At 44.7% G+C, this 27,242-nt stretch overlaps 2 protein-coding genes and 1 long non-coding RNA gene across 3 annotated transcripts in view; 1 reads left to right on the top strand and 2 right to left on the bottom strand.

Annotated features, from left to right (window-relative positions):
• Positions 1-27,242, bottom strand: part of LOC144733051 (E3 ubiquitin-protein ligase TRIM11-like) — a 265,988-nt gene that overhangs the window by 68,626 nt on the left and 170,120 nt on the right. The gene's annotated exons all lie outside the window — the stretch shown is intronic.
• On the bottom strand, positions 3,331-21,002 carry LOC144733053 (E3 ubiquitin-protein ligase TRIM11-like). The gene is made up of 6 exons (XM_078614790.1): positions 20,350-21,002; positions 19,790-19,885; positions 13,777-14,010; positions 12,898-12,920; positions 12,437-12,540; positions 3,331-4,044 (listed from the first exon to the last, which is right to left on the bottom strand). The coding sequence occupies exons 1-6, from the start codon at positions 20,905-20,907 to the stop codon at positions 3,494-3,496; spliced, it is 1,566 nt and encodes a 521-aa protein (XP_078470916.1). The 5' UTR covers positions 20,908-21,002; the 3' UTR covers positions 3,331-3,493.
• Positions 11,561-14,233, top strand: LOC144733057 (uncharacterized). The gene is made up of 2 exons (XR_013588304.1): positions 11,561-12,980; positions 13,813-14,233. It is a non-coding gene; the product is annotated as an uncharacterized LOC144733057 (long non-coding RNA).

The following is a 27,242-nucleotide window of genomic DNA, read 5'->3' on the forward strand; positions in this document are numbered from 1 at the left end:
TATTGGGTGCAGGTGAGTGGGTTGTGGTCATCATTACCAAGCATAGTCATTGTTACTTTTTATCATCATCATACTCTTCATCATCATCCATCAGTCGGGATCAATTCATCATAGCTCATCGTGAATACGAACAAGCAAACTGACTGAGTGTGCAGTTATAAATACCACGAGACACGCCATAGAATTTAGCCCAATGCTACAGACAGCACTTACCTGTGAAGGCGTATGCTGTAGATTTCCAAATCGTACCGGGTTTAATCTCGCGTAATATAACACAAGGCAGTCAGGCTCAGCTCTGAGAGAGAAACATTCAAGCCTGGATGACAATCTTGAAAATAATTTTCAAATTTAATTTGTATTCACCCAGAATATTTTGACCCTTGACCCACAATACAACGTGATTCCAATTCACAGGTAACCCAGAACACAATCAAGTATACTTATATTTACGCGATTTAACCCAAGAAACCTTTATTATTGATAATATTGGTCGCGAAAGCCTACGTGTTAAAGTCGATTTGTTTAACCAGGTGAGAACTCAAGATACTAGGATGAGTGTCGGTTGCAAGAATGATGATGCTGCTGCTTCTGCTGCTACTGATGATTCTGTTACTACTACTACTGATTATATTATTATTAATGCTGCTGGTCCTACTCCTGATAATATTGATGATGCTAGCGATGATGCTGCTGCTTATGTTATTGATTATTCTGTTACTGCTGATAATGATTGTATTATTATTGATTATGGCTCTACTTCTGATACTGATCATGATGCTAACGATGGAGCTACCACTGCTAATGCTGTTGCTCCTGTTGTTGTTACTAATTCTGCAGCTGATGATATTTCTGCTGATGATGATCGAGTCGTGTTGAATTTGAGTTCAACGAGGTTATCACTCAGGAGATCAGGGTAAGTCTCATTGACAAGAGTTACCTGGTTCACAAAAATGAAAATAATAGCAAAACAAGTCAAACCCATGCCAGCAATGAAGAAAATAGAAATCTCATCCACAGCCCAGAGCACAATGCAATTAGCGTTTACACAATTATTTCAACTGGTACAATATAATCAATGTGTCAAATCAAAATCATTTAAGCGTTGCTCGACACCCTGAGACTCGAGGTTGGGTTCACACCGGATTGGTGTCTCACGTTAAGGAGGGACGCCGTTGTGGCTAGGATATGTTAACTCCCTCGCCTGGTATGCAGGAGGTCATTGGTTGGATTCCGACCCTGACAGTTGCTGGAAATTTGGAGTTTGTGTTGTCTCTATCCCTGTAATAACACACAGTGTCTTTGTGTTATTAATGCGTGTTGAGACAATATTAGTCGTGTCGTATTGTAAGGTAGATCCTCACTCTAGATATATATCAGGCGCTTAATAATTTTAACCCACTTCAAAGTCAAAACACAGTTCCCATTGTTGTCAGCAGAAGCGTTATTCCATGAATCGAAGGTTGTGGCTTCAGGTCCAAGTCTGAGAGCAGATAATTAAAATATTAATCAAAACAAACCTTTACGAATAATATTGGTGGCGAAAGACGTCCTACTACTACTAGGTATTAAAATGGCTTATATCTCTCTCTATGCCCTGTAAAATAAAACTAGTTTGGGTGGGGGGAGGAGGGGGTTACTCGACCCCAGGTTATAACAAAAATGCTTTATCCCAGCGACGCTAAGCACACACACCACAAGTAGTCCCCCCCGAGTGATGCCATCCCATTCCCACCCCGGGTTTATCGCCCAACGAGCGAGTGACCACGAGGGGGACGGCGCGCGTCACCCCGCAGCATCACGTGACGCATGTTCCCAGCACGCCCGCGGTGGAGCTCCGCCCTCTCGGCGTTGAGCGCCACGCGGCGCGCGGTGCGAGGGACGATGACGTCAGAGAGAAGCTTGGCTCCCCCCGCCCTCCCCCACCAGTGCGCTAACCACTGCGCCACCGCTCCACCCCACACTACGCACATGCCCCTCTATACACTAAAGACAAAGATACCCCCTATAGCAGAGGTCGCAATCGGGTACCCGATACCCGTACCCTACTCGATACCCGGCTACCCGTACCCGGCCGGGTACCCGTTTGCGACCCTGGTGCGGTCGGGTACGGGTACGGGTAGGCCGTGAGTCACTGGTGAGTAACCGTTTGTAACTCATTACCCGATACCCGGCTACCCGTACCTGGCCGGGTACGGGTACTCGTTTGCGACCCTGGTGCGGCCGGGTACAGGTAAGGAATGAAAACCCGTTTGCGACCTCTGCCCTGTAGCCTTAACATACTGTTGGGTCAAGTGCTGCTAATGAGGAGCACCTATGAAGGCCAGCCTGGCAGAGACCCGCCTTTGTATCCCCAGGGGCGATATTTACTGATTGCACCAGGTACTCATTTGAGGCTGAGTCGACCTCGGGGAGACTCAAGACCAATTCAGATAAGTTATCAATGGTGTTGGTAAACCGGTCATGGGCCTCCTCTAGGTCGTCTCAGCCTAAAATAAGTACCTGGTACAATGTGTAAATATCGCCACTTGGGAAACAAAGGCGGCCAGGCGTGATGGTGGCCACCCACACCCTCGTGTGAAGTGCCGGCCTTTATAGGTGCTCACTAACAGCACTTGCCCGTACAGTCTGTTAAGGCTATACGGGGGATATTTGTCTTTGTATCTGTGTATCTGTGTGTATGTATCTGTTTGTGAGTGTATTTGTGTGTGTATGTACATGTGTCTACCTGTTTGTGTGTCTGTGTGTTTGTATGTGAGTGTGTTTGTCTATCTGTGTGTGTGTCTGTGTAGTCTTAACAGACTGTAGGGGCAAGTGCTGTTTGCTAGTAGCACCTATGAAGTCCGGCACTGTGGCACACGAGGGGGTCGGTGACCAGCACCACGCCCGACCCGCCTTTGTCTCCCCAGTGGCGATGTTTGCACATCGCAGCAGGTACTCATTTGAGGCTGAGTCGACCTAGGGGAGAGCCTGGACCGATACCGAATATCGTCACTGGTGTTGGTGAACCGCGCATGGTCCTCCCCTAGGTCGACTCAGCCTGAAAAAAGAGTTCCTGGTACGGTGTGTAAACATCACCACTGGGAGACAAAGGCGGCCGGGCGTGGTGTTGGCCACCCACCACCTAGTGTGCTATGCCGGCCTTCATAGGGGCCGTTTATAAATGACGTCACGCGATTTTTGACCCCCCCCCCTTCATCACACGGCGTCACAAAAAGTCAGACCCCCCCTCAAATATGACGTCACAAAGTTCTATATTTATTTAAAGTTACTCATTTTGACATGACGTCACATTTCTCAACCCACCCCCCCCCATCGTCACAAATATTTGCCCCCCCCCCCCAGGTACGTGACGTCATTTATGGACGGCCCCATAGGTGCTCGCTAACAGCACTTGCCCCAACAGCCTGTGAAGGCTGCACGGGGGATCTGTGTCTTTGTGTGCGTGAGTCTGTGCGTTGTGCCCGTTTCTCTGCGCTGTTCATACTCCGTGCTCTCAGCACGCACGACTCAGATCCAGAATCCTCACTGAGTCACCATCATCACAATACACATACAGTGCGGGGTAGAGCGGTTGACGAAACGAGTGGTGGACGGAATGCAGCAGCTCCATGGAGTCGGCGCGGTAAAAGGACAGCAGCCCCGCCTCCCAGTGCAGGTGACACCCGACTCTCCGGGGAGGATCCCTCACCGGCACTGAGGTCAATACACCGCCATGACGCACTGAGCAGCTGTTGTTGTCTTTATATAAAACCCAGGATGAGTCGTTCAGTCCCAGGCTGCACTCTTTACCACGCCCTTTCCGTGCGATCGTCCCGTACGCGACTCCAACCCAACAGCCCCACGCCACACCCCCCACGTCCACCTCCCAGTAGTGCTGACCCGACGAGAAGCTCTCGGAGCACAGGGCTTGTGCATAGCCATCAAAGCGGTGCGGGTGATCGGGGCGAGCCTGGGAGACAGCGGTCAGCGTCACCGTCCTGAGGTCCGAGGAAATCTGGAGGTTGTTGTTGACCGAGTTGGGGTCCACAGTCGGTGAGCGTCCGTCTGCAGTAACGATAATCACAGTAGCCGTGTAACAACAGCACCACTATAACAACAGCACTCGTGCACTAACACGCACGCACACTACAATAGAGCAATTCATAATGAGCATTGTTATACAACGTTGTAATGCGTAGCTGTCGGTGTGATGAGATGTAACAGGCACTTTGTCAATCCACTGCTGGATGAGGGCCTCTCTACGCCGTGCGGGTCGCGGGGGATATTTGACCATACTTCACCACGCCGGTCACCGCGCGTTGGTGAAGGCAGGCGGCGCAGCTGGCGAGAGCACAGAAGTACAGTACAGCGGTGCGTTTGTCTGCCCCGCCATCTACATTTTTAAAAGTCGAGCTTCAGTTCAATATTCACTGTGTAATAGATGTAAAACATGTGATGATACCATCAAAATGTGAACTGCTCTATGTATTCTAATGCAAACATAGAGCAATTGTTAAGTTTTTTCGGTAAAGTCACGTAGGTAAAATAATAATAATAAAATAATAAGTGATACAGTAAATTTAGCTGTGACGGTCCCACGTGAAGACGGAGACTTGTGTTACCTCCGAAACGTCGTGATTTAATTGAGTTATTTTCATTTATTATTATTATTTTATTTATTTTTACCTACGTGACTTTACCGAAACAACCTAAGAGTATGAATCCTTGCAGTCACGAAAGCTTCAAATCTAGAATTAATTGTTAAATTAAATCAATAAAGTTCTAATAATAAAAAATAAAACATTCCAATAAGAAAGTAATAGGACTTTTCAAAAATCGCAGCCTTTGCAATTTGCTAATCGCATTGTCTCAAATTGCGACTTCGATTTGAAATCGATTCATCGTTCAGCCCCACTGTGCGGAAGTGTCCGTGGGAGGCAGTGGATCACAGCAGCAGCAGCAGCGTGGATATCAACACCGCCGCAGCGTCTCTGTGTGTGTACAACAAACACAAACATCTCCCGTGTGTCACCTTTCACAGACTGTAGGGGCAAGTGGTGTTGGTGAGCACCTGTGAAGGCCGACACGGCACACGAGGTGGGTGTGATAGTGTAGTGATGTACACTCGTGTGTGTGTGATAGTGTAGTGATGTACACTCTGTGTGTGATAGTATAGTGATGTCCACTCTGTGTGTGTTAGTGTAGTGATGTACACGTGTGTGTGTGATAATGTAGTGATGTACACTCGTGTGTGTGTGTGATAGTGATGTACATTCGTGTGTGTGTGTGATAGTGTAGTGATGTACACTCGTGTGTGTGTGTGATAGTGTGGTTATGTACACTGTGTGCGTGTGATAGTGTAGTGATGTACACTCGTGTGTGTGTGATAGTGTAGTGATGTACACTCGTGTGTGTGTGATAGTGTAGTGATGTACACTCGTGTGTGTGTGTGATAGTGTAGTGATGCACACTCGTGTGTGTGTGTGTGTGATAGTGTAGTGATGTACACTCGTGTGTGTGTGTGTGTGATAGTGTAGTGATGTACACTCGTGTGTGTGTGTGTGTGATAGTGTAGTGATGTACACTCGTGTGTGTGTGATAGTGTAGTGATGTACACTCGTGTGTGTGTGATAGTGTAGTGATGTACACTCGTGTGTGTGTGTGTGTGTGATAGTGTAGTGATGTACACTCGTGTGTGTGATAGTGTAGTGATGTACACTCGTGTGTGATAGTGTAGTGATGTACACTGTGTGTGATAGTGTAGTGATGTACACTCGTGTGTGATAGTGTAGTGATGTACACTGTGTGTGTGATAGTGTAGTGATGTACACTCGTGTGTGATAGTGGAGTGATGTACACTCGTGTGTGTGTGTGATAGTGTAGTGATGTACACTCGTGTGTGTGTGATAGTGTAGTGATGTACACTCGTGTGTGTGATAGTGTAGTGATGTACACTCGTGTGTGTGTAGTGATGTACACTCGTGTGTGTGTGATAGTGTAGTGATGTACACTCGTGTGTGTGTGTGATAGTGTAGTGATGTACACTCGTGTGTGTGTGATAGTGTAGTGATGTACACTCGTGTGTGTGTGTGATGGTGTAGTGATGTACACTCGAGTGTGTGTGTGTGATAGTGTAGTGATGTACACTCGTGTGTGTGATAGTGTAGTGATGTACACTTGTGTGTGTGTGATAGTGATGTACACTCGTTTGTGTGTGTGTGTGTGATAGTGTAGTGATGTACACTCGAGTGTGTGTGTGATAATGTAGTGATGTACAATCGTCTGTGTGTGTGATAGTGTGGTTATGTACACTCGTGTGTGTGTGTGTGATAGTGTAGTGATGTACACTCGTGTGTGTGTGTGTGTGATAGTGTAGTGATGTACACTCGTGTGTGTGTGTGATAGTGTAGTGATGTACACTCGTGTGTGTGTGTGTGATAGTGTAGTGATGTACACTCGTGTGTGTGTGTGTGATAGTGTAGTGATGTACACTCGTGTGTGTGTGTGTGATAGTGTAGTGATGTACACTCGTGTGTGTGATAGTGTCGTGATGGACACTCGTGTGTGTGTGTGTGTGATAGTGTAGTGATGTAGATTTGAAGCTTTCGTGACTGCAAGGAATCATATTTTTAGGTTTTTTCGGTAAAGTCACGTAGGTAAAACATCAAAATTAATGAAAATGAAATAAAATAAAACAAAAATCACGACGTTTCGGAGGCAACACAAGTCTCCGTCATCAGGTGGGACCGTCACAGCCAGATTAGCTGCATCAAGTGAGGCAATGATTCAAGATGTAATCCCTTATAAGCAAGTTGAAGGGGGGAGGATACTCTGACCGTACTATCCGCCAAGCTGTCTCTCCCACCACACAGAAACAGCCACATGAAACTCCGACCAAAACCATCACGTTACCATACATAGCAGGCGTGACCAAAAAGATCTCCAAAATTCTAAACAAACATAAGATCCAAGTCCGATTCAGTACAGTGCATCAAATCCGTGATCTGATTCCATCTGTGAAGGATGTCGTTCCTGACTTACAGTATCCTGGAGTCTACAAATTGAGTTGCATTTGTGGTGATTGCTACATTGGAGAAACGAAACGTCATGTTTCTGATCGTGTCCGCGAGCACAAGTCAGATCTGAAACACGGCAGAACTGATTCTTCTGCCGTTGCCGATCATTGCTACAACTCGGTGGGCTCTCATGAAATTGTCTTTTCCGAGACCAAGGTTCTCTGCAAACCTCCCGGATACCATCAAAGGTTTGTACACGAAGCCATACAAATATACAAACACAGACATAATTTCAACCGTGATGATGGGTACAAACTAAGTAATCATTGGAAAGATGTTATCAACCACGCAAAAAAGACTTAATTACACTTTATTGGACCTTCTTATCTGACAGGCACTATTTTATTTTACTTTACCGAGTGTTAACATCCCCAGTTATTTTTAACAGTACTCTCTTCATTGTTCAGCCAGCATTGGTATAAACATGGGCATTTTCGTTCCTTTGTTCTATCATGTGTATCAGACCTCCCCTCCCCCTCTCTGTCCATTGTGTTGGCGTGTGCAGCAACCGCGTCCAAGCCGTCGCCAACTTTTTGTTGGCTCCCTCCCCCTCCCGCCCCCCTCCCGCCCCCCTCCCGCCCCCCTCCCGCCCCCCTCCCGCCCCCCTCCCGCCCCCCTCCCGCCCCCCTCCCGCCCCCCTCCCGCCCCCCTCCCGCCCCCCTCCCGCCCCCCTCCCGCCCCCCTCCCGCCCCCCTCCCGCCCCCCTCCCGCCCCCCTCCCGCCCCCCTCCCGCCCCCCTCCCTCCCGATACGTTCCATTCATTGGCTACCACATTCTGATGAACTCCCCCCCCCCCCTCTCCTCCCCCCTTCAACTTGCTTATAAGGGATTACATCTTGAATCATTGCCTCACTTGATGCAGCTAATCTGGCTGTGACGGTCCCACCTGATGATGGAGACTTGTGTTGCCTCCGAAACGTCGTGATTTTTGTTTTATTTTATTTTATTTTCATTAATTTTGATGTTTTACCTATGTGACTTTACCGAAAAAACCTAAAAATATGTAGTGATGTACACTCGTGTGTGTGTGTGATAGTGTAGTGATGTACACTCGTGTGTGTGATAGTGTAGTGATGTACAGTCGTGTGTGTGATAGTGTAGTGATGTACACTCGTGTGTGTGTGATAGTGTAGTGATGTACACTCGTGTGTGTGTGATAGTGTAGTGATGTACACTCGTGTGTGTGATAGTGTCGTGATGGACACTCGTGTGTGTGTGTGATAGTGTAGTGATGTATACTGTGTGTGTGTGATAGTGTAGTGATGTACACTCGTGTGTGTGTGTGATAGTGTAGTGATGTACACTCGTGTGTGTGTGTGATAGTGTAGTGATGTACACTGGTGTGTGTGTGATAGTGTAGTGATGTACACTGTGTGTGTGTGAGATAGTGTAGTGATGTACAGTCGTGTGTGTGTGTAATAGTGTAGTGATGTACACTCGTGTGTGTGTGATAGTGTAGTGATGTACACTCGTGTGTGTGTGTGTGTGTGATAGTGTAGTGATGTACACTCGTGTGTGTGTGTGATAGTGTAGTGATGTACACTCGTGTGTTTGATAGTGTAGTGATGTACACTCGTGTGTGTGATAGTGTCGTGATGTACACTCGTGTGTGTGTGTGTGTGATAGTGTAGTGATGTACACTCGTGTGTGTGATAGTGTCGGGATGTACACTCGTGTGTGTGTGTGATAGTGTAGTGATGTACACTCGTGTGTGTGTGTGTGTGATAGTGTAGTGATGTACACTCGTGTGTGTGATAGTGTAGTGATGTACACTCGTGTGTGTGTGTGATAGTGTTGTGATGTACACTCGTGTGTGTGTGTGATAGTGTAGTGATGTACACGTGTGTGTGTGATAGTGTAGTGATGTACATTCATGTGTGTGTGTGTGTGTGATAGTGTAGTGATGTACACTCGTGTGTGTGTGTGTGATAGTGTAGTGATGTACACTCGTGTGTGTGTGTGTGTGATAGTGTAGTGATGTACACTCGTGTGTGTGTGTGTGTGTGATAGTGTAGTGATGTACACTGTGTGTGTGTTAGTGTAGTGATGTACACTCGTGTGTGTGATAGTGTAGTAATGTACACTCGTGTGTGTGTGTTAGTGCAGTGATGTACACTCGTGTGTGTGTGTGTGTGATGGTGTAGTGATGTACACTCGTGTGTGTGTGTGTGATAGTGTAGTAATGTACACTCGTGTGTGTGTGTTAGTGCAGTGATGTACACTCGTGTGTGTGTGTGATAGTGTAGTGATGTACACGTGTGTGTGTGATAGTGTAGTGATGTACATTCGTGTGTGTGTGTGTGTGTGATGGTGTAGTGATGTACACTCGTGTGTGTGTGTGTGTGTGATAGTGTAGTGATGTACACTCGTGTGTGTGTGTTAGTGTAGTGATGTACACTCGTGTGTGTGTGTGATAGTGTAGTGATGTACACTCGTGTGTGTGTGTGATCGTGTAGTGATGTACACTCGTGTGTGTGTGTGATAGTGTAGTGATGTACACTATGTGTGTGTGTGATAGTGTAGTGATGTACACTCGTGTGTGTGTGTGTGATAGTGTAGTGATGTACACTCGTGTGTGTGTGTGTGATCGTGTAGTGATGTACACTCGTGTGTGTGTGTGATCGTGTAGTGATGTACACTCGTGTGTGTGTGTGATAGTGTAGTGATGTACACTCGTGTGTGTGTGTGTGTGTGATAGTGTATTAATGTACACTTGTGTGTGTGATAGTGTAGTGATGTACACTCGTGTGTGTGTGTAATGGTGTAGGATGTACACTCGTGTGTGTGATTGTGTAGTGATGTACACTCGTGTGTGCATTTATTTTAATTTATGTATGCATTTTAGTAATGTGTTAAATCTAATTTTATACAACCCCATTAATGTATATCATGCCATATTAAATATAATTTCTTATACTCTGGAACGGATTATTTCCTTTTCCTTTATTTCTTATAGGAAAAATTCGTTTGGTATACGTCATTTTCGGTATAAGTCCTAGCTTCTGGAACGAATTAACGACACATACCGAGGTACCACTATAAACTGAAACTGGTGGGCTTAAGGGTCCTGTATTTATACTACTTTTTTATTACTGGAAAGTTCTTGAATGTTCTAGAAGTTACTACAAGTTTCTACTCAGCACTGAATCTATCTGGAATTCCCATTGAAAATGTGTAAATTTCAAAATATCACTGTCCTGGTCACAAAAGCAAAGTTTGTGGGGAATAATAGCCAGTTTGTGGGGAATAATAGCCATTTTGTGTACTTTTGAGGCATAAGCAATTATAAAATAACACTTACTACCCATGGACAATTTTTATTTATTACACAGTGTAATGAATCTTAATAATATCAGCCACAGCCTGTATGTGTCAAAGGCTCAGTGCCGTTGATGCTGAGAGCTTCAGACTTTAACACGGAACCCTAAGAATCCTAACTGTGTCTGAGTCTGTGTCACGCTGCCTCAAGCACTAATAATGAATCCTAAGAATTCTAGATTTGAAGCTTTCGTGACTGCAAGCAATCATATTCTTAGGTTTTTTTGGTAAAGTCACGTAGGTAAAACATCAAAATTAATGAAAAAAAAATCTTACGCATCACTACAGTGACGTAGTCTAGGTAAAACATCAAAATTAATGAAAAAAAAAATCTTTTTTCATTTTATTTTCATTAATTTTGATGTTTTACCTACGTGACTTTACCGAAAAAACCTAAGAATATGAATCCTAAGAATATCAGCCATAGTGTCTCTGTGTAAAACACTCACACGCAGAATAGCAATAGCATCCTCACTCAATTATACACACGTGTAGGGTTAATAGAGCTCATGTAATACTACTTTACACTCGTGTGTGTGCTGTATGTGAGCGTAGAGGTATTGCAATACATGGGCAATATAAATGTATCTGTTTGCACAGTGATACACGCGGTCAGCCACAGCGATAGCCCAGTCTGGCTCTGTGAGCCTCGGGTATTTACATAGAACCCCAATAATCCTTAAGGTGCCTTAGTAGGGATATAGCAGCCTCAATCATTATTAATGAATAATGAGAATCCTTAGGCTGCCTTAGTCTGGATATGAGCCTACATCATTAACAATGAATCTTACGCATCACTACAGTGATGTAGTCTGGCTCGAGTCTGATGATGACATCCATTACAGAGAAGACTTATACTCGTAGTTTCATCTGCTACAATGGTTACTTTGGCCAACAGCATCCTTACTGGATAATACACGCCTGTAAGATCAATGGAGCTTATGTAATAGTGAAATACACTCGTGTGTGTGCTATATATTATTATCTAATTAATACATTACAGTCGTAATGTTGATGTTTGCACGTGCCGTGTATTAATAGACAAGGTTGACCAAGATTATGCCTTAATCTCGCTCTGTGAGCCTCAGCCATTAACTGGGGAACCTAAGAATACTTAAAATGCCTTAGTTTCACTCTCTGAGCATCAAGCTGTTGACATGAAGCCTAAAAATCTTCAACGTGTCTGGATGTATGATCCTTGGGCATTACCAATCAACCCTAAGTTTATATAATCCATAAGAGGTTTTTTTGGGGTTAGATCGCGTAAATATATAAATGTGTCGTTAAACCTGCCACTACCCGACACAGACAACTAGTAAGGGTTGTCACGTAAACAGAACATGCCAATTCGTCACTAGTACAGCACTCCGGTGTGTTGGAGAGCCAAGCCACAACATTATTTAAATTTATATTGATGTAGTTATAAAAGCCATTTCACCATATGAATTCTGCAGGCCGCCTTTGTGTCCGCAGTGCTGATGCTTACAGTACGTACCCGGTACTCGTTTAAGCCAAGGGTTCATCGGGGAGAGGCTCAGAATTGGTTCTGAATCCACTCACCATTGATGATAGCCATGGCCGTGAGTCACGTGTAGGTGACCATGTTTGTAGCTCAGTGCACAGAGCATCCCATCATCATTGCACATCCGTACTCACTCTCGCTCATCTACACATACGCATACAAACAGACACAATTACAAGACCCCCCGTATAGCCCAAACAGGCTGTGGGGCAAGAATTGTTAGCGAGTGACACTTCAAGGCCGGTATGGAACATGAGGGGGTGGGTGGCCAGCACCACGTCAGGCCGCCTTTGTCTCCCAAGTGGCAGTTTTTACACACTACACCAGGTAGTCATTTGATGCTGAGTCGACCTAGGGGAGGCTCATGACCGGTTCAGAAAATTGTCACTGGTGTTGGCTGTGAACGGGAATCGAATTTGTGTTGCCAGGTTCATATTGTAGCACGTTAACCACTATGCCACCGCTCCGCAACATACACACAAGACACAATTACACGCACAATAACACACACACACAGGTGGTAAGAGTCCGTGGAACTCACACATGAATGCCAGCAGGTTGACCACAGCTCCCTGCAGGGCGCTGATCGTGGCGATGTCTTTTTTGCTGGGAGATGAGGGTGGATCTCCCTTCTGAGCGTCTCTCCTGTGAGACAAAAACCAGCAGTGACACACAGCATCATTACGCACAGCATAATCACACACAGCATCAGCATACACAGTATCATACTACACATCATCACACACAACATCATCACCCACCATCATCACACATGGCATTATCACACACGGCATCACAAACGGCATCATTGCGCACAGCATCACAGCACACAACATCACACAACCCTCGTCTTACACAGCATCATGCCACACATCATCACACAACATAACACAGCATCATCACACATCATCATCATCACCACACATAATCATCATTACTCAGCCCATGTTCCACACAAGGCGTCACCCCGTGTGTTAATCGGTGCAAGTTCATAGTCCATACCGGTTTGTCTCTTTCAGGTGAACCTGCAGGAGTCAGACACAGGGGGCACGAGTCAGTTCACCTCCAGCCACGTTAACCACACGGTGATTGGTAGACGCGATGAGGCTGCACTCAGACATTCGCGTGGCCTAGTGTTGTTGGCTGTAATCAAGACAAAGCCATGGATGCATTAGGACTCAATGATTCTCATCAGCAAGGTGTGGCCTCTAAAACTGTTGCCACTCGGTACCTGATGTCATGGCAAGAGGCGTCCGTGGCACTTGACATCGAGTTGCAGTGATTGTGAACCAACATTCAAAATAATGATCCACTGCGAGCGTGAATTACAACCAGAGCGTGGTGTTACCAGAGGCCATAATTTAGCAGGGTGAACATTTGTTGAGGCAAGCAATCTCGGGATTTGTTTCAACTTTCAAAGACTCATCAGCAGTCAATGCTGAAATATAACTGCTTCTGGCTTTCCTGATGTTAAAAGCCATTCCGTGTTCAGCATTACTAATGGTTGGTATACATTTGGTAAAATGAAATTTTTAACGTAGTGTCAAGTGGCCTCAATCTGATGTTCATTACAGGATGATGCGGTTACAATTTGTAATGCCAATGTCTGCATATATTACCAACCAATTAACTCGATGAATTTGTGTTAATAGTTTTTCTTTTATTTTGAAATTCAGCACTAGTTTATATTTTTATTACAATATACAAATCCAAGTTGGTGAACTTGACTCTACATTTACTTTCAGAACCCATGGGCTATATGTTGTCTTGACAATGGAAGTGGCGTTATCTTGTGTTTTGTGTTGCAACGCATCTGCCAAGTTTACAAACGTAATGAACACGTGAAGTGGGGCACTCGCCCTGGATCCCTGAGTGCTCTACCTGCAGGAACGTGAGCGAGTCCCTCTCCTCCTGCAGAGTGCGCAGGCGCGTGGCTGCTGCCTGGAGCTCGCTGATCTCGCGCTCGTAATGAGCGATGTTCTTCTCGATCCGGGACAGCAGCTTGCCCCCCTTCACATCCACGCGATCCAGAGCTGTCTTCTCATCTTCATCCAGCGTCGCCCTCATACGGGTGAACTCGCCTGAGATGCGAGCCTTGGTCTGGACCATGGAATCCTGCAAGGGGCATGCGATGGATTATATACATTCATATTCCATGCTGTTAAGACAAAAGCCACATTGTTTTCCGGTTACTCCAAACCTATTTTTCCCTGCCTTCACGTTATGTCTTTGGACTCACATCCCATTGAACAGGTCGATAACTTTAGGTATCTATGTGCTATCTTGCCCTTCAAATTGATCATATCGTTTAATAAACAAAATCTTCTATATAAATAAACATTGTCTCACCTCGGCTCCAACTTGATATAGTCCAAGCTGCCATCCTCCCCATCTTTGACTCCTGTGAAATCATCGACTGCCTAGCCTCTTGTTCCATTATACCTCCTGGCTGCCCACTTTCACCTTGATGCCTCCATATCAACACATTAGTGCAACCTCTGTATCACCAATTTCCCCCCTGGATTTGTTTAGAGACCACCACTGGGCTGTCTTCATCCTAAGATTCCTTATAAACAAATACGCCAAGTATGTAAGGACCTCCTAAATCTACAAATTCCCAGTCGCAACCACAATAAGTATCTCCCTGTTCTCTCTAAAATGACCATATATTAAAACTAGATTCTGTGACGCGTCCTTCCACGCTGCTGTTACTACCCCGCGTTACTAGCGTGTCCTTGCCTCAGCCTAGGCTGGGCTCCCTCCCCAGCCTCAAACACGATTAGAGGGCTGCGTGATGAGATATGAACCAGTGCTGGACTCTACCTTCACAAACCTGCACTGACCCACGCAACTAAGTATGGCCAACTAGCCTCAATGATCAACACGATGTTGTGGAATCTTCGTCCAGAAGTGTATTGGTGAGGATCTGTAAATTATTTACCAAAACAGATAAGCACATGTTCTTGGTTCTTTCCGTAAAGATAAGCACATGATTCACCTTCTGCATAGATTAATCATTAAAAGTATTTTGTACACAATCTCTTTGCCCCATGGCCTTTTGGGACTGAATTATTTTATCAGCACTGGCAGACCTCGCGAAACGCTCAGTATGCTTCCTGAAGTGAGTGCTTATCGAATCAGCGCAAAAAATGGGTCATTATACTGTTGTATATATCAGGATGTGTTCCCGTCAGCGTTATTGCTTTCGGATGACCAATATATGAGGGCTTCATTGGAGTATAGGTAAAAGCACCAAAAATACAGATAGTAAACATTACTTAATGAATAAAAAATAATTATAATAACCTCATTAACTATGACATGCTGTGCATAATACTGTACTCCTGCTACCATGGCAGCAGTTGCAGACGAGGGTGGAGGAGCTGCTGCACTCCCAGTCCGGGGTCATTCTCAGAGAAGAGCTCCAGGACCTCTGTGAACTTAGCGGTGCCCTCAGTCTACATTTCTGTGACGAGGTATCTTTTAGATGGAGCCTGGAACTCTATCCTGGTCGAGTGAGTTCTCACCTCGCTAACATAAAAAAAAATGGATTGTTATAAAAAAATTTTTTATAAAAATCGTGATTATAGAATCATGGGGGGTGGGGTCTGGTTGGCTCAGCGTGCGTCACTCTCATTGGCTGAGCGAATGATTAGGGGTGGGTACGTTTCCTAAGCCAGCACTGCTGCGTGTTCCCACTCGTAAGAGCTTTATACGAGACTAGCTGTACCCGATGAAACATTCACTGATCTAGCAGATCTTAATTAAACAGTCACGCATTTTTGTTACTCATATTTTTCAACAAAGATTGATATAAATACACAATTGCCATATTCTGGGTTTTTTACCACACTAGATTAAGTGAATCACACGATATGACTCTTGATCGAGCTAGATATAATTGTATACTCTTTGGTTTTTTTCGGTAAAGTCACGTAGGTAAAAAATAAAATAAATTAAATCACGACGTTTCGGAGGCAACACAAGCTTCCATCTTCAGGTGGCAACGTCACAGCAAAATTACTGTATCAAGTGAAGTGATACAGTAATTTTGCTGTGACGGTGCCACCTGAAGACGGAAGCTTGTGCTGCCTCTGAAACGTCGTGATTTAATTTATTTTAATTTTATTTTTTACCTACGTGACTTTACTGAAAAAAACTAAAGAGTATGGACCCTTTCAGTCACGAAAACTTCAAATCTTGAAAAGATATAATTGTCCTTGACTAAAAACAGACTTAGGTAAGTTAATGCATTTTTCATCAAACGTTTGACATTGTGACTTATTGATTGTAAATAAAAAAAGCCAATCGTATGGGGAATTGTTAGCGTATGAAACTGAATGTTAAATTAATATCTAATAGAATAAGTACCCTGTCGGAGGTTGCTCCATCGATCATTTTTGCTTCGATTATGCAAGTTTGTATTTGAGTAAGAGTAAGTCTTGTACCATTAAGTAGTCCTCACAATGACATTAGGTTTCTAAGGAGCATGATAACGGCTCCTACTTTAAGTTTCAGTTCATGAGAGGGCATTCCGGTTGGAGTAAGACTTTAACAATTCTTCCGGGATTGCAAGTTGATCAGCAGTATCATCACTCACAATAGTATCCACGCACTAGAAAAGCACTCAGCTCCATTGTTGAGATAAAAAAAGTCTGCATTTGTAACATTCAGTATTGCGCTTCATTTAAGCTGTTCAGGAGTAATCGTAGAAAAGTAAATGTCACCGTATAGTTGCGCAAATGTATCTTGATTTTCTGGATAATAGTGTGAGGGTAATGTTGCTGTATCGTCTGTCTTTCCATCAACAACGTCCAGGAGCTATTCCACATGTTCCGTTTCACTTTCCAGAGCTCGCAAATTCTGTTTCAGCTTCAGCACCTGTAATTCTCCCCAGAAACGATGCTTCTTTATACAAGAGGCCGTGATCCACGTAAAGTAACCAGTAGGACTTGCCTCCAAATTGTTTACATTTAACTGTTCGATAACCCAATAAGCTATCAACAGCCTGGCATACGTGTGTGCTTCATCCCAGACAATTCGTTTCTATTGAACTATATTTGTGGCTTCGTGTTTGGCTTTATATTGCAAGTCAATGTTGCAGTTATTTTCAACGGGATTTTAGAGACTGAATGAGCAGATCAGCCTCCAGCTAATAGTTTTGCTGGTATTCCTGTTGACGCAACTGGTGTTGCTATATCCCCTTTACCTCTAATAGTAGAGTGACATAGTGCTGACTCTTGTACAGCAGCTGCAACTGTAGGTGGCCCGTTAGCACACACGTCGTTGAGCATATATGCGTAGGACTTGAGTTATAGCGCGCCACACATTCTCTTCCACTGTTGCTATGCGAGCGAGCAGAGTACAGTGGGGGGTATGTGAGGACAGGGTTGTTGTTGTGGGATTAGGTGAGGGGGTAGTTAAGTGTTGAGACAGGTGTTCGGGGTAGCCGGGGGGACACAGGCCAGCGATTGGCTAAGAGGGTAATTGGGTATTAGCTGGCATCGCGCTGGCGGCAAAAACAAGGTCACGTGAGACCGGGGACCAGGGGGCGAGTAATAAGCGGGGGGTTAAGATAGTTAATGGGGATTAATTCGTATGGGGATATAAACCACAACGCGACAGAGAACAGAAAGACAGCCGAGTACGAGTCCTACATATGCGTGTGTGCCAGTAGGGTGGAGGAACTGGGGCAAGGGTCACGGTAGACCTCGTGGGGAAGCCCCAAGAACCCTCTGGTGGGTTCGAGAAGGGAGGCGTGGCTAGGGCGGAGCCAAGCCGCGCTGAGGGGAATATAAGCAGCAGAGAGCGAGAGCTCCAGGCTGCCGGTTCTGGGAGTGGACTCGTCTCTTCGTCGTCGCTACCGCCTTCACCTGGGCATTGCGCGCCGGACAGTAGTTTGCTGTCTCGATCGACGCCATCGGTGCAATGCGGCAGGGTCGTGTCTGGGCCGGGTCATGCGGCAGCATGGTCGTGAGAGAGGGAGCCGGAGTTGGTGGCATGAACACAACAACAATAAAAGGGGAGGACGGTGCCTCTTGCGACTACCCCGTCTCTGACTGAGTGTGTGCGACGCATGCCACCCGCACACACACACACAAGCCTCCAACAAGAAGGAAGAAGAGACCTATGACACTACACTTCGAAAGAGTGATAGATGCCATTCAGGAAAATAGCACGGGTAATATATATATGCAAGGAGACAGAATAAAGATTCGTGGACGACATAGATCTAATGGAAAATAAGACGCATAGTCCTGCAGCAAAGTGTTCATACGCTCAATAAGTTAGGAAAGGATGCAGGACTGAGGATTAACGTGAAAAAGACAAAGACAATGGTGTTCGGAAGGGAATACATTGAGAAATAAGTAATAATAGAAAGCAGCAAGATTGTGAATGTACTGTAAAGGAATTTGTATTCCTTGGGACGTCTACTGACATGGGACAATGACTGCACTAAAGACGCAATAAGAGCGATAATTGCAAAAGCAAAATGATTAATGGCAGGATTTAATAACATTCATATTATCACGATCTAACTCCAAAAAAAACTCTAATTTGGATAATAATAGTCGCAAAAGCCTAAGTGTTAACCTGGTGTAAATTATTATTACCATCACAAGGTGACTTGATGGAGGATATAAATCAATCTTTAGCAGGCCGGGGTGTAGCAATGCTCATGACACATTGCCAGCAACTCTGTCCTGGGTTACACACCATGCTGAGTGCAGGCCGCCTAGATTACAATGCCTGAGATCGGCCTCAATCGTGCGCGTTCAGGTCAGCTTCGGCCTGCCCCTGGGCCACCTCCAATCCTGAGCAAGGCCATCAATGATTGCACACAGTGCTCTGGTGGGATCATCCAATGCGTCAGCCCTGCAATGTGTCCACAGAGCCAGATCCTCCTGGCTGTGACTGCTTCAGACAGCAACTGTCATGCTGTTCATGGATGGACTCCGGTATTTGAGATACATTCGCAGAGTGAATGTTAAGTCTCCGTCGCAAGCAACACTGGTCAAAGGCGTCCAGTTCTCTATATGAGGATACGCCCTATTCTAGGTCATATATTTAGTTAGAATGTAAATCCATGCAGTTGATAACAAATAGGCTCAAACCCATTCCTTGCAGAAATGTTAAAAGTATACGCAATTGCATCATTATCGGATGCCTTATACCAGGAGTGGGGAACATTTTTTGCTGCCAAGGGCCATTGGACATTTATAACATCATTCGCCGGCCATGCAAAAGTATCAACTTAAAGATGATCCCGTTATATTTGGTCAAAACATTTAATTAACTCACCCCTAATGTGATGGCTGCAACTGACAAATGATTTCGCGAGTTTTATGCGGCCCGCGGGCCGGACGTTCCCCACCCCTGCCTTATATGCACAACACCAAGATTCAGTCATTAATACATCACAATGAATGCAAACTGAAATGCAAGTAAAGCAAGTTTTAACATTCCATTACGTATGAATTGTCTATTGTATACTTGGGTGTGTGATGAAACAGTTTTCCCTGCGTTCCCTGTCAAATATCTTCAAGTCAACTCTTGTGTTCTAGAATTAAAGAGCTAAGATTTTCTATGAAATTTTATCACAATCTTTATATCTTTTAAGTGTTAGTTTTTACTCCAATGCACTTTTATTTTATCAAACCCATAAAACGTCATTCGAGTTATCCCGTATACAGCTTTGCAGTGGTACTAAAAATAAACGTGTGTTATAAACGTTGCATTTTTAAATCCACATTCAAGCAGCAATATAAATAATGTATTACTATTTCCAATGATACTGAAGGCTCACTTGAATCTACGGAGTTGTCCTCATAGAGAGAGTCACAGACTTTACGCAGGGTGGAGGCCACGAGATTACAGAGCCCACAGGTCGTACCTGCACGTCTTTGCGAGTGGCCTTCATCTGTCCCACAGATGCCTCCGCTTTCTTCCTCTTCTCATCCACCGCTCGCGTCTCTTCTCCGACTCTACTCTGTAAAAGACGAAGTCACCAGAGGGGACTCCACTCCTTGAGCGGCTCCCTCTCAGCCCCACTCCACACAGAGCCCTCCACAGTGACAGCTCTAGAATTGCCCACCAGAAGAGTGCCATGGAAGTCAGCCTGGACTGACTTAACAGTCTGTAAGCAAGAAGGCACAATGAAGAGAGAATGATAACTTCATGTTTTCTTTAATGCGATGTGGAAGTTGCGAATTTGTCAGCTCGTGTCCAGGTGTTGTAGAGGCCACAGCAGGGACAGGGACATGATCGTTCAACACAATGTCTCTTCACTTCACGAGCAACGTCCAAACACGGCCTTCCTCCAGCACGCCTCACTCAAAAAGCCTCGACCCACCCTCCTCCTGCACTCAAACTCCTGTCCCTTCCTTTCCCTGCCAAAACCGAATGGCTACCTTGAACTGAAGCAATCCCATTCTCACACACTGAGGTACTCACCTTCCGTGTCTCATGCTCATCCTCCAGTGTGACGGCATCATGCCTTCTATGTTCTCCGGTAATGGTACAGGTCATGCACACCAGGCTCGCGTCCTGCTTGCAGTAGAACATGAGCTCCTGTTTGTGCTTCTTGCATCTTCTTTCATCCAGGCTGACAATGGGAGCCACCAGGACGTGCTCCTTCAACTTGGGGTTTATTAGATGAGGCTTTAGGTGGGACTCACAGAAGGAAGTCTCACACCTGAGACAGGTCTTCACTGCACGAGTCTCCCCATCACCACAGGCGTCACAGAAGACAACTGCAGCCATCCTCTCTCCAACTCTGAGCTGCTCCACCAGGTTGGCGAGCGCCACGTTCCTCTTCAGCTGGGGCCGCTCAGGGAAGGCCGCTCGGCACTGCGGGCAACTGAAGCTGCTCGCTCTCTCCCAGGCACCGTCCAGACACCGGAGGCAGAACGAGTGTCCGCAGCTCAGCGTGGAGGGGCAGTCAAACGTGCGCAGGCAGATGGGGCAGCTCAGCTCACTGTCGACACAATCACTGGGAGACGCGCTCGCCATGGCCCATGGCTTCACTCGGACTCAGTCGCTCGCCGCGGCTCACAGAGGAGCTATCGCAGCAGCAGCTGCTCACACAGCGGAGACGAACAAGGAAATGAACTGACTTCACCTGCAGTTAAGTTATAAATACCTCGAGACACGCCCTGGAATGTTCCACACGGCGGCTGGGCTCACCTGTGTAGACGTGGCGGTACAGTCACGCACTGTGTAATAGCTAAAACTTACTTTTGTGTTTAGTTTGTTGTCCTTCCCCTGCACTTCGAATTAGCACGGTTGGCTACGTGCAGTGTGGAAGAAGTTCAACATACATAGCTTTGACTGGTCTCAAGTGATATACTATTTATACAAACAAAACCCAGCAGCAGCAGCCAGGGACGCAGCGATAATGGTTTGTCCCACAAGCTGATTGACCGGCTCGGGTCAGGCTGTGTGTATTGCACAATGCAACCGCACCTTGTACAAACATTCTGATGTTAAGGTTAACTTGTTTTTTCCATCTGTGTCTTTATCCATTTTTTTCTTGCAAGGCCTGTTTGTTTAAGCTTCGCAGTCTGTAATCGTTTAACATCTTTATCAGCTAATATTTTAACAACTGGCTTTGTGCGTCCTCTGTTCATGTGTCAAATATGTTTTTGTTTTTTATTCCTACGACACCGTTTTATTCTGGGTGGACGGTGGTTGTATGTTGAACTTCTTTCCCACCATACGTAGTCAACCGTGCTAATCGGAGGTATGTGAGTGGGTGGGTGGCGGTGGTTGAGCGAGTAAGTGGGGAAGTTATTTGGTGAGAGGGGAGACAGATGGGCAGGAGGATGGCGTGAGGGTGGGCGAGCAGGTGGTGAGAGAGGGCTGGAGGAAGGGTGGCTGGGAGGGCCTGCGGTTGAGTTAGTGGTTACTTGGGTGGGTTGCCTCACGCATTACCACAGCGAACAGCCCCTGGCTAAACAAACATTGTGGTTCATTTAAGCTCATTATATGACTTTCACCGTCCATTTTCCTATTATGCGTAAAAAAATCGAGGATTTAAATCTTCATAACCTAAACAATATATATTCATCACCTATTGTTAATGTTAATATTTTACATCCTGGACTCGCTGAGTTTGGTCGATTCTATAAATAAAAAAACTATTTTTATTTTACCAGGTAAGGCCCACTGAGGTATATAGCTCTTTTCAGAAGCGGCCTGACCACAAATGATAGCTCACAGACGTGGCTTATTACGTGGACATTTTTCGCAGCCAAACACTCTAAGTGCATGTTTCTAAGTGTGGAGGGAAAATTTGGAGAACCCTGAGACAAATTCACGCGACTACGGGGAGAGAGACAAGCAAACATATTCTTAGGTTTTTTCGGTAAAGTCAAGCAAACTCCAAGTACATGTACAGGCGTCAGAGCTGGGATCGATCCCACGACCTCCTGTATACCAGGCGAGGTAGTTAACATCTCGTAGCCACCGCAGCGAGATGTAAAAACAAAATCACAGAGCAGCGACAACGAACAAGAAGCGAGCTGACTTCACCTTCAGCTAAATAATGAACACCACGAGACGCGCCCTGGAATGTTGCACGCGGCAGCCCGAACTCACCTGTGTAGACGTGGCGTCACATTCACACACACAGTGTCAAAGTTAAAGAGTCGCAATTGATATATTTCTACAAAAATCCCACGGTAACCATGAAAACAGTGAAGGTTTGTCCTATAGACTGGTTACACCCGCTTGGGTGAGGCTGTGTTTTTTCACTGTAAACCGCACCGTGTATATTCTTATTAAAGATTTAAAATCATAAGTAGGCTATCGCGACCAATATTATCCATAAAACGTGTTTTGGGGGTAGATCACGTAAATATAAAAGTGTCGTTAAACTCGCCACCACCCAACACAACCAATGAGTAAGGTTTGTCACGTAAACAAAAAAACATCCGGCTCGGGTGAGGCTGCGCGTTTTGCCCAGCAAACCACACAGCTGTCAGTTCGTATTCAAGGTTTATAAAAAAAAAAAAAACGATTCCCCTAAACTAGGGGGGTCACCAACCAAAACAAGGAGAGACATTTTTTCTTATTTTTTACATTTCGGTAAGTAAAACAGACACCAACCAACTCATTATTTCAAGAGCCGCAATGCAACGTGGTGTGAGTACGAGAGACGTTGGTGGTCCTTGATGAATAAAAACGTGGTGTGACTACGAGAGACGGTGGTGGTCCTTGATAAATAAAAACGTCTCACAAAGCAGCGGTCCCTCAAAGAGCCGCACGCTGCTACGGAGCTGCAGGTTGCCGACCCCGTGCCCTGAACAAACTGGCGTGAGCGTCAAGTAATAATAATTTAGTTATTATAATGTAATAATTATAATTATTAAATTACAATTACTAAATTGTAATTATTTGATAATCAGAATTACAGTGGAAATTGATAATAAAAATGATTTAGCGATTTTTTTACATTTTTATCTATTAATAATTTAATAATTTAATAACAATCTTGATTTGAAGCTTTCGTGACTGCAGGAATCCATCCTCTTTGGTTCTTTCGATAAAGTCACGTAGGTATAAAATAAAATAAATCACGACGTTTCAGGCGCAACACGAGCGTCCGTCATCAGGTGGGAAAGCATGGTCTGCTGCTGAGGCAGACTGTTTTAGAAGGTTTGAAATTGGTGTGGCTCAAGGGTTAGTGATGTTAATGTGAGAAATTAGCATGTAACTGTAGAAAAGAAGGAAAGCTGCCTCCTCGACGAGGGCACGGAAGTGGCTATGTTAATGTGAGATATTAGCATGATGTTAATGTGAGAAATTAGCATGATGCAACCCAGCTTATATATATGCTCCAAGCACGTGTGCTGTTTCATTCAGACGCTGTCGCCTCGACAGACCTGGTTTTCACCTGAGGACGGCTGCTTGCGTTGTGGCCGAAACGTCGTGAGAATTATTTTATTATGTTTTATTTTTATTATTTTATTACTTCCCTTCTACGTGACTTTACCGAAAGAACCAAGAAGATTAGCATGATGTTAATGTGAGAGATTAGCATGATGTTAATATGAGAAATTATAGGGGAGAGAAGTGGCTTTGTTAATGTGAGAGATTAGCATGATGTTAATGTGAGAAATTAGAGGGCACAGAAGTGGCTTTGTTAATGTGAGAGATTAGCATGTTACTGTAGAAAAGAAGGATAAGAAGAGCAGCTTTATCGACGAGGGAGTACAACCCAACGGGTGTAATCCGAAGGGCCTTTGGATATGAGAGTGCAATCCAAAAGACATGCGAGCATGAGAGTGCAATGCAACGGACATGTGAGCATGAGAGATCTAAGAGAGAGGTATAGAGAGACACAGAGAGTCGAAATAACAGCTGACATAGGCAGGTTGGATGGAAACATCACAGTCAGTTAAGATTTTACCTGGTTAATAACGTCCTTCCAATGATTGCTCAGTTTCTACCCATCATCTCAGTTCAAGTTGTGTCTGTGTTTATATATCTGGATGGCTTCATGCACAAATCTGAAGGTAGCTGGTAGGTTTGCAGAGTACCTCCGTTTTGGAAAAATTTATTTCGTGTAAGCCCACAGCGTTAAAACAATGATCGGCAATGGCAGAGGTATTTGTCCTACCATGTTTCAGATCTGCCTTGTGTTCACGGACGTGGTCCGAGACATGTCGTTTTGTTTCCCCAATGTAACTGCTGCCGCAACCACAACTCAGTTTGTAGACACCAGGGTATTGCATGTCAGGAATCACATCTTTTACATATGGGATCCAATCACGGATTTTGTGTACTGTATTTAAACGAACCTGGATCTTGTGTTTGTTTAAGATTTTCGAAATCTTTTTGGTAACCCCTGCTATGTATGGTAAAGTGATGGTTTTGGTTGGATCCTCAGAAGGTTGTCTCCGCATGGCTGGGGAGACAGCTTTGCGGATTGTACGTTTCGATTTTTCGTTCATCCCGAGGGCTTGGTGTACGTGCTCCAACTCACTGGCTAGGTGGTGCTGGTCGGAGATGCAACGGGCCCTATGGTTTAGTGTTTTCATGAGGGAATTATTCTGGGCTGGATGGTGGTGGGAGTCAGGCTTTAGATAGGCATCCATGTGGGTGGCTTTCCTGTAGACTGAATGTCCCAACGAGCCATCAGGTCTCTTCTCGATCAAAACATCCAGGAATGGTAGCTTTCCATTTTTTCCACTTCCATGGTGAATTTGATAGACGGATGTGTGGAATTGATGTGGTTGAGAAATTGGTTCAGTGCTGGCAGGCCATGTGGCCAGATGACAAACGTGTCATCTACATATCTCTTCCACAAAGAAGGACGTAGGGTGGATGTCTGGATGGCATCTGTCTCAAAATTTTACATGAAAACATTCGCTACCACTGGCAATAAGGGGGAACCCATTGGTATACCCTCATTTTGCCTGTAGAATGTACCATTCCAGGTGAAGTATTTGTTGGTAAGACCGTGCCTTACCAAAGTTGGTACATCTGGATTCAGTCCTTGTTGGACCAAGTCTTCAATGATTGCAATGGTGTCAAGTACAGGTACATTGGTGAACAGAGAGACTACATCGAAACTGACAAGCAAATCATCCGGAGACAGTGAGATGTCCTTGATTAGAGAAACCAAGTGAGCTGAGTTAAGTACACCTGAGGTGGACTTGCCAGTGAAAGGAAGCAGAGTCTCAGACAGAAATCGGGCCAGTTTGTAGGTGGGTGAGTTAATCGTGGAGACGATAGGACGGAGCGGGGTACCTACTTTGTGGATTTTTGGAAGGCCATACAATCTGGAAGGTCTAGCAGCCGAAGGTTTTAGAGAGCTCTGCTTGGTCTGATCGATTTAGTGATGATATTGTTGGTTTTAGTAGCTAAGCAGTTGGTGGGATATAGCTGCCATCATGTACGTTGTTTTATCAATGATGACAGTGGTATTGCCTTTGTCGGCTGAGAGGACGACAATGTCATCTCTGTTTTTTATTTAGAGAGTTCAAAACGCTCGTCAAACACAAGATCCAGGGTCGTTTCAATACAGTACACAGAATCCGTGATTTAATCCCATCTTGATTTGGCGCTTTCGTGACTGCATGAATTACTCTTTGGTTCTTTCGGTAAAGTCATAGAAAGATAAAAGAATACATTTAATAATAGCATAAGATGTTTCGATTGCAACACAAGCAATCATAATCAGGTACAAATGAAAGAGAAAACAAACCTAGTAAACTTAGAAATATAATGCAATACAACACAGATAGTCGGCTAATATAACAGTCAACACCCTACCTGGTTGATTACGTTCTTCCAAAGATTGCTAAATTTAAGAGATAAAACACAGAACCGGAGACACATAGACAGACACATAAGCAGAGAGAGATAACACAGAGACACACAGAGAGAGACAAACACATAGGCACACAGAGAAACAACGCCTCTGTGTCGAGGCATTAAATAGAGAGAGAGGGGGACAGAGAGAGAGGGGGGGGGGGTAGAGAAATTAGCATGTCCATGAGATACCAGGCGCAACAGCAGGAAACAAAGCAACAAAACGAGGGGAGACAGAGAGAGAGAAACCACACTAAATCTAACAAACTTAGTAAAATTTGAAAATGTAATGCAATGCAACACATAAAGTCGGTAAACACACAATTAACGCATGGCCTGGTTGATTACGTTCTTCCAAGGATTTCTAAATTAGAATTTAAGTGTGAAATTTGAGAGAGAGACAAGACACAAACACGGAGACACAAAGACAGACACATGGGCAGAGAGAGACAACACAGAGACACAGAGAGAGAGAAAACAAATAGAGAAAACAAATTCAAAACCTTCCTGTAGAGGTGGTTCAAACTTGATATGGCGCTTTCGTGACTGCAGGAATTACTCGCCGATGGTTTAATTCTCCGTTTTTCCTTATGTTTTGAGTCACGTGCAGAGTAAAGGACTTCAATATTACTTTACTAAGCTAAGAATTGTCAGAAGCTAAGAGGTCTGCGAATGTATTTTCATATAATACTGTGATCAGCTAAGACGTTTGAGATGTCAAGTGGAGATTTCGTATATACACTAATATCGAGAATGCATGAAATGTTGTCCAAGATGTAGGCTGGAAAAGTTCATTCTTGATTTGAAATTTTCGTGACTGCAAGGATCCATACTCTTTGGTTCTTTCGGTAAAGTCACGTAGGTGAAAAAATAAATAAAAGTAAATGAAATCACTTACTTTTATTTATTTTTTATTTTATCTTTTCACCGACGTGACTTTACCGAAAGAACCAAAGAGTATGGAAAAGTTAAGTTGACCAAGTGACTGATACTCTCATGATATGAGTCTTGATGAGTTCTGGAGAGAA

The sequence above is a fragment of the Lampetra planeri genome, chromosome 45 (assembly GCF_965212315.1).
Source record: "Lampetra planeri chromosome 45, kcLamPlan1.2.h2, whole genome shotgun sequence".
Classification (NCBI taxonomy): Eukaryota; Metazoa; Chordata; class Hyperoartia; order Petromyzontiformes; family Petromyzontidae; genus Lampetra; species Lampetra planeri.

What these genes read in the sequence shown, in the direction of transcription:
- LOC144733053 (XM_078614790.1), bottom strand. Translation starts at nt 20,907, where the DNA reads ATGGCGAGCGCGTCTCCCAGTGATTGTGTCGACAGTGAGCTGAGCTGC. An exon ending in ACTCGCTCACGTTCCTGCAG is followed by an intron (nt 12,921 to 13,776) that starts GTAGAGCACTCA and finishes TGACTCCTGCAG; the next exon opens with GTTCACCTGAAAGAGACAAA. An exon ending in CACCTGAAAGAGACAAACCG is followed by an intron (nt 12,541 to 12,897) that starts GTATGGACTATG and finishes TTTGTCTCACAG; the next exon opens with GAGAGACGCTCAGAAGGGAG.